This window comes from Rhinichthys klamathensis, unplaced genomic scaffold (assembly GCF_029890125.1).
Source record: "Rhinichthys klamathensis goyatoka isolate OS25496 unplaced genomic scaffold, OSU_Roscu_1.1 h1tg000246l_1, whole genome shotgun sequence".
NCBI lineage: Eukaryota > Metazoa > Chordata > Actinopteri > Cypriniformes > Leuciscidae > Rhinichthys > Rhinichthys klamathensis.
In genome coordinates, this window is record NW_026606768.1 from 1,402,319 (window position 1) to 1,414,385 (window position 12,067).

General features: G+C 38.9%; 1 protein-coding gene across 2 annotated transcripts in view; it reads left to right on the plus strand.

The window, feature by feature from the left end:
- si:dkey-122a22.2 (uncharacterized) overlaps positions 1-12,067 on the plus strand; it is a 30,818-nt gene that overhangs the window by 16,819 nt on the left and 1,932 nt on the right. For both annotated transcript variants that reach the window (XM_056266225.1, XM_056266226.1), the window contains exons 8-9: positions 8,098-8,236; positions 11,665-11,747. In XM_056266225.1, coding sequence (XP_056122200.1) covers positions 8,098-8,236; positions 11,665-11,747 — 222 coding nt within the window. The remainder of the gene's footprint in view (positions 1-8,097; positions 8,237-11,664; positions 11,748-12,067) is intronic.

A 12,067-nucleotide genomic window follows, 5' to 3' on the forward strand; every position in this document is an offset into this window, starting at 1 on the left:
GATTTCTGAAGGATCATGTGACTCTGAAGACTGAAATATTTCTGCTGAAAATTTTGCTTTGCTATCTAAGGAATAAATTACATTAAACAAAATATTCAAATAGAAAAGCGCTATTTTAATTTGTAATAATATTTCACAATATTACTCCTTTTTTTCTTCTTTTTTACCGTATTTTTATCAAATAAATGCAACCTTGCTGAGCATTAGAAATTTAAAAACCTTACCAACCCCAAACTTTTGAACAGTAATGTAGCTCCCAATAGGAAGATTAGTTTCCCAATAGGATAAACTGCCTAGATTAGTAGATTAAAGATATTATACAGTTAAATGTTTGTCTCTAGTTTTAAGAGGCCAATAATGTTCAAGTATCTTTGAAAAACAAGAATTGTTTCTGCTTCCATTGCTAAATTCTAAACATTCTGTAGTTGCCTTGACACGATTTTTTTAAGTTCAAAACACTACCTGTTAACACAAGTTTTTAAGTTGACTAACTAGAATGAATTAGTTGAGTTAACTTTGAAAGTTGAGTGTGATAGGTTGCCTTATTCCATCCTCTCTCAAGGAGTGTGGTTCCAGAGCCCAAGCCGTGCGTAGAGGTGATCCCGACTATCTCTAGTCGGAACCTCAGGTCGATGATCTTGGGCACTCAGGTGAAGAGAGGGGCTGTCAACTGATCACCACCTAGTGGTGAGTTGGATCCGATGGCGGGGGAGAAAGCTGGACAGACTCGGCAGACCCAAGCGTACTGTAAGGGTCTGCTGGGAACGTTTGGCCGAGTCTCCTGTCAGAGAGATTTTCAACTTCCACCTCCGGCGGAACCTCGACTGGATCCCGAGGGAGGCTGGAGATATTGAGTCCGAGTGGACCATGTTATCCACCTCCATTGTCGAAGCGGCCGCTCGGAGCTGTGGCCGTAAGGTCTCCGGTGCCTGTCGAGGCGGCAATCCCCGAACCCGTGGTGGACACCGGAAGTAAAGGATGCCGTCAAGCTGAAGAAGAAGTCCTATTGGGCCTGGTTGGCTTGGGGGACTCCTGAGGCAGCTGACAGGTACCGACAGGCCAAGCGGACTGCAGCCCGGGTGGTTGAGGAGGCAAAAACTTGGGCCTGGGAGGAGTTCGGTGAGGCCATGGAGAAGGACTATCGGCTGGCCTCGTAGAGATTCTGGCAAACCGTCCGGCGCCTCAGGAGAGGGAAGCAGTGCCCTACCAACGCTGTTTACAGTGGAGGTGGGCAGCTGTTGACCTCAACTGGGGATGTCGTTGGACGGTGGAAGGAATATTTCGAAGATCTCCTCAATCCCGCCGTCACCTCTTCCATTGAGGAAGCAGAGGCTGAGGGTTCAAAGGTGGACTCGTCCATCACCCAGGGTGAAGTCACCAAGGTAGTCAAGAAATTCCTCGGTGGCAAGGCACCGGGGGTGGATGAGGCACACTTCTCAGCCTCCCTGGGAAAGTCTATGCCAGGGTACTGGAGAGGAGAATACGGCCGATAGTAGAACCTCGGATTCAGGAGGAACAGTGCGGTTTTCGTCCAGGCCGTGGAACACTGGACCAGCTCTATACCTTCTACAGGGTGCTGGAGGGTTCATGGGAGTTTGCCCAACCAATCCACATGTCACTCGGGAGGACTAAACTCTAGCTTAGAGTAGAGCCGCTGCTCCTCCACATCGAGAGGGGTCAGCTGAGGTGGCTCGGGCATCTGTTCTGGATGCCTCCTGGATGCCTTCCCGGGAAGGTGTTCCGGGCGCATCCCACTGGGAGGAGACCCCGGGGAAGACCTAGGACATGCTGTAGGGACTATGTCTCCCGGCTGGCCTGGGAATGCCTCGGTGTCCCTCCGGAAGAGCTGGAGGAAGTGTCTAGGGAGAGGGAAGTCTAGGCATCTCTGCTTAGACTGCTGCCCCCGCGACCCGGCCCTGGATAAGCGGAAGAAGATGATGATGAGGTTGCCTTATTTTTTCAAGTTGGCTAAATTTTTTTTTAGTTGCCCTTGACAAGACATTTTAAGTTCAAAAGACTACCTGTTACTCATTAGATGAACAAAAGTATTTAAGTTGACTTTAATTGGAACAAATTAGTTGAGTTAACTTAAAAAATAAGGCAACCTATCGCATTCAACATTTTACGTTAACTCAACTTTTTTACAGTGAAGATAAATAGATACTATATATGCGTTTTATTTTTGCTTCCATTTGGAAAGCAAATAATATTATTGGTTGCATATTATGATTCAAATTATGTACATTTTCCTACAGGACTTTTTGACAAGCATTCATTTCTAGCTCCATTTCCTGCTTACAGATTCGTTTTATGTTACTTAGTGTCTCCAGGGTGTGTCAAATCAGCCATTAATTCTTTGAGCGATGAGAGGCCATTTCATGAGGTGTAAACTCAAACTAAATAAACTCTTTGTTTTGCTGACTGGAGTGGCTCCATATTCTTTTGAATCTTTTTAATTGGGTCACAAGTCTACGTAATTGCCGTCTTCGTCCTTTCAAGAAGCCTCGTGTGGCGACTAATAGATAAACTGCCGGTGTCCAATAGGGAGAGCCGCTGCACCTGAGGATGACAGCGGAGACGGTATCAGCGTCTTCCCCGTGCCAGCAGGATTTCCACATCAAAAGGGCGTCTCATTAACACTGCCTCACTCTGAAATGAGTTCTGTTATATCTGAAAAAAATGAGTCACTCCCCATCGCTGGAGAACAAGAGTGTCCCCGCTCTCATCGGGTCTGAACTCCGATGTGTGGTCAGGGACTTGTGTAAATGCTCAGAAATTGTCAGATCATGAAAATCATCTGGCACATCAGAGTCACACAAGTTGAATCTAGCCATACTGGAAAATCCAGCTAAAATCAGTTTAAAATGAATTTGGCAACAGTTTAGGTGGTCAACTAACTGGACTACCAGCTAGTAGACCATCTTGAACCAGCAACAAACCAGCTACCATTGCAAAACACTGGTTTTAGCTGGGTTTGCTAGTCATATCAGAATATGTTTGATTGGGAACAGATGGTCTTTTTCTTTAGATTTTTTTGTTGTTGTTGCTGTGGTGACAAAAAACAGCTGATTTAAGTTCCTGTGAGGTTTACACAGTACAGACTGTGTTTTTGCTTTTGAAGGAACAGAAGCAGCTGTCAGAAAACCCCACGCTGGCATTTACACGTAAACATGTCAGAATTGTCAACTTTTAAAGTCTCTCTCTCTCGGATTTCCCCCAAGATAGTCTTCTCTGTTTGTGCATCCCATCTATCAAACTGCAAAATAAAGCTCATCAAAATTTCTGTGGCTGATGCTCCAGTAGAACAATCTGGAAAATGTTCATTTTTCTACACCCACACACACACATTGGGTCTCCATGTTTAATGGGGACTTTCCATGGACATAATGCTTTTTATTCTGTACAAACTGTATATTCTATCCCCTAACCCTAAACCTGCCCATCACAGAAAACATTCTGCATTTTTACATTTTCAAAAAATACAAGGTTCTGGTATTGCCATCCTTTGTCCCCATAACGTAGGGTTTACTCCAGGAATATATATATTAAGAAATAAATATTATATAAGACTATAGTAAACAAGACTGGCTGATCAATGGCACCATTTCGTTGGAAAAGGTGTATGTGGATGTTTTAATATTCAAAGCTCTTGTTTATTGGCTGTACTTGGAGCTTCCTGTCAGGAAAAAGCAGCTCTTATAGTGTTTAATCACTTTAAAACAGTGGACTGAGTGAATCAAGGGCGTTTGCAGAGACAAAGTGACTGGAAAACATTCTCAGGATGGAAATGAAGACCGTGAATCTCATGTTATTCATCTCCTGGTTGTGTTGGACAGTGTAATCTAGTGGCAATGCCTACTTGCAACCACCAGCACAACAGCTTGCCAACATCCAGTGATTAAACCATTGTTGGTGTGAACACACTTTTAGAAGGGCAGCTGTACGAGAGCCTGCAAAGCTGAGCAGGCCGTGACAGGTCTGAGGTGCAAGATGATTGATGAAGACTTCACAGTCAGACTCCTTCGTCACAGACACCTCTAAAAGACAAAAGTCGATGGAAAATTAAAGGCAGTCAATCAAGTCGTCTTATGTGTATACAAGTCATTTTGGGTAAATTGCTGGCCTTGTCTGTAACAAGCCTTTCTGTAGTAGGAGAGAGATCCTCTGGAATCTCATGGGTCTGGCTTCGATTCGAGTTTCTTGTGCTGGAGCAAATGCTGTCAATCATCAGTAATGAAGTAAGGACACATTATAGTGCTGTGTTTCCAGCCATTCTTGTTCACTCACAGTCACAGTGAGACACGACTGCCCCCTACTGACCGCACTCAGAATGACCTCACCACTATATGGCTTTATACACGCGTTAGCTGGCATTAAGGCTCAACTGTAGTTGTTATCCAGATGTTTTGTGCATTTTCTCTGAAACACCTTATTGTATATATATATGTATAATTATTTTATGTATATTTATTTTTTGTCAGAGGAAACATTTCAACCAAACAGCTATAATGTTATCAAGGAGATTCGAAATATTTAATTCAGTAATTAAAAGTAAAATTCTAGTTAAAATCAGTACATGATTTTAGGACAAATCATTATAGATGATGATAACAATACAGAGTATTAAACAGCAATAATTACCATCACATATTTTTGACTAACTTTTTAATACAAGAAAAAGGCCTCATGCGAGCATTTTTGAGTGATGAAGACAACAGCCTAATTGAATTGAGTCATGAGTTGATTTATTGAAATGGACAGTTTGAACTGACAAACTTTTCGGCCTGGGACAACGTTTTTGTGTTTTCTCCATCTTCTCTTTCTATACGGACACTAGATACTTCGAACACAATAAAATAATATAAAAATCACTGAAAGAATCAGCTGAAAAAATGAAACCAGCGCAAGTTTATTTTTGATCTTTAAGATAGTTTAATGTGGTCTGTGAAACTGGCCAATGGTCTTCAGCTGGTTTCCAAGCCACAGCCCAGCAAATGAGATTCGCCTGGTTTAAGATGTTTTTATTTTTCAGCAGAGGAAATACACCCCGAACTTAGTTTAAAGAAAATGCAGATTGTATTTTCACACATAAACTTTTAAGGATGGTGTTTTTGTTTTTTTATTTTGTTAATGTTTTTTTCAAATCCATTCGTCAAACCAATGTCAAATGTTCAGGATTGTCTTTGCAAATTTATTTGGTGATGTAGTGATTTATAATAACACATTTTAATTTTAACATTCATATCTTAGATATGAATCTTTTTTGGTTGTTAAATTTCACTGCTTTTGCAATGTAAAAATATCTTTTTCAGACAAATCAAACTGTGAAATTCAATATATAAACAGAAGGAAATATTTTGTATTAGGCCAACAGTCCATCCTGTCATATCGGATCGAATCAAGCAATAACTATTTATCAGTTATTCATCTGATAAATAATCAGTTGAAATTGATTTGTCATAACCTTCTCTCCTTGGTGTTGGGCCGTCCATCTGGGCAGCTCAAGTGGTCGTACAGGACATAATTTGCCATGCAAATTCAGATGGCTCTTATCAAGCACAGAGTGTGTGTGTGTGTGTGTGTCAAAGAGAGAGAAACATTCATACAGACTCATGTGTTGGTTCTTACAAAAGAAACAGACTCCATTCAGCCTGCACTAATCCAGATGGGAAGTCAAAGAGCAGAAAGTCCACGGCACCAAAGTCATTTCATCACTTTTTTTATTCATTTAGATAGTTTTCTGTCATGCTTAAGGAGGGGGGAAGGAGAGAGAGAGAGAGAGAGAGAGAGAGAGAGAACGGAACGGAAAATGACCAACATTGGTGAGGCGTTTTGCTTGACACGACTTCCTCACTCTGTCTGCCTGCCGTTATCTGTTTAATTCATCCTCCTATCTGGCTGTCTTTACCCTCGCAAAATTTCCCTTTGACATGCATGCCTTCCCGCGCATAATCCAGACCTACCGGGCAGAATTAGCACTGGAGGAATTGATAGAATGACGAAATGGAGAGAATAGGACAGGTGAAAATAAAATGTCAGAGCGAACGGACTGATTTGACTCCGAATCAAATTGTCAGGCTCGATACGGGCCGTGTTGGGGGAATGCTGACATGAAAAGTGTCAGGGAAGAACGGTTTGAAGAAAAAGGGGTAAAATGACATGGGAAAGAATATTTAAATAGATGAGCTCAAACTCTCAGTCTTTAACTTTCGATGCTAAACTTTTGATGGAAGGTCGAGCGGTTGGATGTGTGTTTTTTTCTTTCTGGATAATTTCAGGATGACTTTTCTGAACTCTGCACTGTTTTTATTACATCATTATTAGCCTACTATTTGAACAAACACCTAATGCTTAGTATTAAACTGAGGTGCATTATCATACTGCAATCCTTCATACCACATGACTTTTGGTTGGATAACATGCACAAATAGTCAGAAAAAATTATTGTACAAGTTAGACATAACCGAATGGTTCAGTCTGGGATTCAGTTGGGAACTCAGTAACAGTTCTGAATGATTCAATGACTTTACCGCTAAATCAGGAGCGATAGGTTGAATTTTTGTGTAATAACTAATATTTTGATTATAGGTAGGCTATAGGCTAAGTTTTATCTACACAAATGCCCTTTTGCTCCCAAGTTTTGTGGCATTTAAAAATTATTTGAAAATGTTATTTCGATCCTTAAAGCAATGACTTAGGCTACAGTATGTATGATTAAGTTTAATTCAATTTGTTATAATTTGCTTTTATATATAGATTTTTTATTTTGTTTAATGATGACAATGCCTATTATTTGAAGAGGTTTATTAATAAGGGTGTCATAAAATACAAAAAACTCAGGAGCGAGTTTGAGGCTGTTTGTGAATCATTTTGACTGACTCGTTGAAAATAAACGATTCATAAAAGTCAGTTTTTGTAAATTGGAACCACCACTTGCATTTTGTTCCTTGCTCGTTGTTTAAATGAGATGATATCTGATAAAAACGCATATGGACACGCACAAAACTTTCCCTAAAGCTTTAGTAAATTTTACATTTTATTTTATTTTATATATTATATTTTTACACTTACGCTTTTTACTAAACGGACGATCAAAACTATGAAAAGTCCCATACACTTTCATTGAGACGGTCAAAATAATAACTCTAATAGAGTATTTTTTTAGCTTCATCCACTACGTACAGTAGGCTATCTATCACTAACAAAGCCCATAGCAAATAGCTTAGGACATGCGAGCAATGTGCTAATTTATGCTAGCAACGTGCTAATCATGCCAACAATGTGCTAAACAGGCTACAATTGGAAGCTCTACTTGCACTGTTCCTTGCTCATTGTTCAAATGAGAAGATATCCGATGAAACAGCATATGGACACGCGCAAAACTTTAGTACATTTTTTATTTTTGTCGAATTTTGTTATTTTTAGTCACAGTCTTGCTCTTGAACATGAATGATACCATGTGGGTCTTCTTGAGGAAAAGCGTTCTATTATTTTTCTAAGCAATCAGACTAACTAGATTTACTCCTGGCGGCGGGCGATAAAACATACAAAAATATTTCATAGACATATAAGAGGAGGAACCTGAGCCATGTCAAGCGACCAGAATAGAGACTCATTTTGACTTGACCGAGTCAGAAACCACCCAGAATACTATAGCAGCTCCCTAGCAAACCATCCAGCAATACTCTAGCATGTGTGTGTGTGTGTGTGTGTGTGTGTTTTGTGATGTGTCTAAATATTCTTCATGAGAGTGTTGATCAGTGTTTCTGTGTCATTGATTCATTCTTCATAAATGAGCTGTCATTGTGAAGCATTCGACTGCACAGCGAGGAGTCATTTAGTCCTTCACGCGCTGGTAATGACCGCTCAATTAATGCAGTTCATCACAGGAGACTCCTGTCACTGATTCACACGCCACCGCTGCGGCTCGGGGTCCAATGTTCTGCGCTTTATCATCCTCACTGTGACCCAGAAGTAAACAAACTATCTTTGTTGCTTAATTTCAATATTTGGTCTTTTTGGGATGGGTCAAAGTTCTGAAGGTCACAGTAAGTGAATTGTAATCAGATCAAATCTTCTGTTTGTGTATGTTGACAGGTACTCTCACCTGGTCCCATCCCTGCAGATGATGCAGTTCTCCGCAGCCGCAGGTTTGAGTCGTCTGCTCATAATTCTGGGCATGTTGAAGCCGCTCATTCAGGGAGACGGTGTCTCAGAGGAAATCCTTCAGCTACAGGTCAGTCCACAGGGTCCATCTGAGCCTGCGGGATCATTTAGTTTGGGTCTCTTAAGCAGACCAGTGAGTAAACAAACAACTAAAGGTTATGATGCCACTGCCACTGATTCCCAACCAAATAACTTAAGGGCATTTCAACAAGCTCCAAAGAGTACTATAATAGTTGAACCTATTAAGAGAAATGAACTAGCCTATAAGAAATACAATAGTAGCTGTCAGTAGATTCATTGATTTGTTTTTTGTTTTTTTTTTCAGGTTCTGAAATAACTACTTTTGCTTTTACTTGTTACACACATAAAGCGAAATTACAACTTAAAAAAATACACAATAGCTGCCAATAGATTCAAATAATTAATTCATTTCATGATTTTGTTTTCAAAGTTCTGAAATAACTACTTTTTGTTTAATTGTTAAACCTATAAAAAGAAATTTCAACTTAAAATAAAAATACTAATAACAATAATAATAAACTGTATTATAAAGCGCCTTTAAAAGCAGATTGCCAAAGCGATGTACACCAAATAAACAGTAAACAATACATGAATAAAAACCCGAGTAATAAATTAATAAAGTTAAAAAATTAACACATTTCTGGATTTCCTCCCCCCAAAAGTTCTGAAATAACTACTTTTGGGTTTACTTGTTAAACCTTTATAAAAATCAACATATATGCTGTCAATACATTCAAATATGATTCATTTCATGATTTTTTTTTCTTAGAAGTTCTGAAATAACAATGAAAAGAAATTACAACTTAAAATGCAAATACATATTAAATGTCAAAAGATTAAAATAATTAATTATTAGTTCTTAAATAACTACTTTTGGTTTATGTTAAACCTATAAAATATAATACACGAATTAGTTGTCAAAATATTAACGCAATTAATTGATAGAATTCATGTTTTTCGAATTCTTGTTTTAACTGGTTGAAACTATAAAAAGAAATTACAACTTAATTTTTCAACAAACTTTTTGTTGCTGTTGATAATGAACGTAGTTGATTCTTACTGACGGGGCTGAGACCAAAAACATCATTCAACAATATGGCCACTTGGTGGTGCTGTTGCTTAAATTACAGTCGTATCTATGAGCTAGTTGACACGCAGGGCAGGATTTCTGGAGAACAAGAGAATCAGTAATGATCAGTTGTCTTCTAAGATGAACAACTTTCCCGGACTGACTGTGTGAATGTGAGAGTCTGCAGACAGAGACTGGCGCGGATGCTTTGTGAAACGCCTTCAGACAGGGTTTCTCAGGCCACGAGGCAAAACCGTCAATGTAGGCTACGACGCCGCTTTCTTCGCTCCAGTTCCACCCAATTTCATGCACGTTAACATGCGGCCACGAATATGCAAAATATTTATTAGAATTTTGAATGGCCCCTCTTCCCCTCAAAAAGCTACAGATTCCCATTTACGACATGAATCGAAGGTTGACCTGAGGAACGGAAGAGGTGATTTAGAGGAATGTTTTGCCTTTATAAGGAGGTTGAAATAATTAATGCACAACGGGACGGTGGTGAGGACTAGGTACATTTTTTCCCCCTTTATTTCATACATGCCCATCCTTCCTCTCTATCTGCATAAAAACAGACAGTGTTTTTAAGACCTCCGTCTCATTTGTCCGGGAAAGATTAGAAGCATAAAACGAAAGCAATATGTTTCTTTGTAACGGTAGATTTCAACAAAACAAAATAAACAAGCTTTAAATATCTGCATGTTTGCTAGAGACAACAACAACTTTGCTTATGTTGTTGGCATAAATGCAGTTGGCTGGTTGAAGCATTATGGTTCAGCGTCACGTTTTTTTTTAAACGTTATAAATGTATAAATGAAAGTGTATACGTCAGGTCAGATGCATGTTAATATCTGCTACATTCGCCAACTTCAGAAACGTCTACAGCTGCTGTTTTGGAGACCCGTTTGCATGGAAGTTTGCATTGCCTCAGTCAGTGTTCACTGCATAAAGTGCTTTTGTGTCGTAAAACTTCATGACATAATATTAAATTGAATGCACATTTGCCATGACATTCATTTTTTACGACTTGTTTGTTACGAAAACTTGCAGTTTTATACGAGAGGTCACAGGAATTGTGTGTGTGTTAGGATTTATTTCACAGCACATCCCACTATTTCTATATTAGTTTTCGACAGTTTCTGACTGTCGTAAATTTCTGAATGCTCATAAATAACCAGACTGCGCTTTATTTATTTAATATCATTATAATAATCTTATTAATATATGTTCAATTCATGGTTTGCTTTTTTTGAAAGAAATGTATATGTCAGCCATACATTTTACAGTACTGTTCAACAGTTGGGTCTGTCTCTTATGCTCAGCAACACTAATATTGTGAAATATTTTTAAAACTGTTTTCTTATTTTTATTTTAAAAAATTAATTCTAAAATGTGATCTATTCCTGTGATCACGTCAGGCAATAGTGTAACATGATCCTTCAGGAATCATTTTGATTCGCTGCTCAAGAAACGTATTATTATTATTCTTTTCATGATTCTTTCATGAATAGAATGTTTAAAAGAACAGCATTTATTTGAAATTGAAATCTTTTGCAAAATTATTAATGTCTTTACTAACACTGGTCAATTTAATATGTCCTTGCTGATTCATTTTTTATTAATTTTTTCATTTTCTTTCAAAAACTTTCCTCCCCATTTTTTTAAATGTCTATTTTAAACACCTCTTTTCTCTTTTACTAGACCAATTTAAATGATGCTACGGTGTGACAAATTATCTTAACTAATAAAATTGCATGCATAATAATTATAAAAATGGCGAAATCCAGTGTAATATGTCACACGGCAGGTAATGTCAACTTCAGGTCCATGTGTTCAAAATATTTCATGCCAGGCCAGTATCAGGTCTTGCTGTTGCCCACAGTGACTCGTCAACGGATGTGACAACTACAAATCACATTATTTCGAGAAATAAAGGAAAAGGTTTTGTCAATGCTTACGCTGCATTCACATAAGACTTCTTTACACAAGAACAATCAAATAGCAATTAGTGGTTACATGGTGCTTTCATGTTTAACGTAGAGGAATTGTGGCCCTTGAAATGCTTGTCGACATTTAATTTGACTGCTCTGCCTCTCAGAATGGAGGATTGTTCTTCATGAGAGGGTCTGCTCCCCTCGTGCTATTGACTCAAGTGTTGACTTGACGCTTTCAAGTGAGTCTGTCCGAGGTCACCAAGAGGGTTTTACATCTGCACGCCTATTATAATGATCAAAGAGTAACAATGGAATATTTGAACAACTCGAACCATCTCAAACATCCCTGGCATAATATGTGTCTACGTAAATGCATTTGTCTTAGCTATTAAGTGAGATCTGAATGTTTATTTTGGCTGACTTGTGTGTTTTGCATAGAGAATGTTTCAAAAAATAGTTTTTTTCTCCTGTCAGAAATATCTCCTGTGTAACCCTGCCCACCAGAGCGCTGCAGTAGATGAGCATTTCTTTCTCAACGAGAGCGCATCTCAAGTCCGGTAAGACTTTAAAGGGGACCTATTATGCCCCCATTTTACAAGATGTAATATAAGTCTGAGGTGTCCGTGTCTGAGAAGTTTCAGCTCAAAATACCTCACAGGTGATTTATTATAGCATGCCAAAATTTTTGTGTGGAAGCAAACCCGTTTTCTCATGTGATGCAAATGAGCTTCTGCTTCCCGCCCTCCTTTCCAGAAGAGGGCTGTGCCTTTACAGCTCGTGCCTTGGATACTCAGACAACAACAAAACAGGAAAAACAGTTTCCACAGAATGCGTTTTTGGATTCCACTGCGCTGCTTTTTCATTATTTTCTATGTAC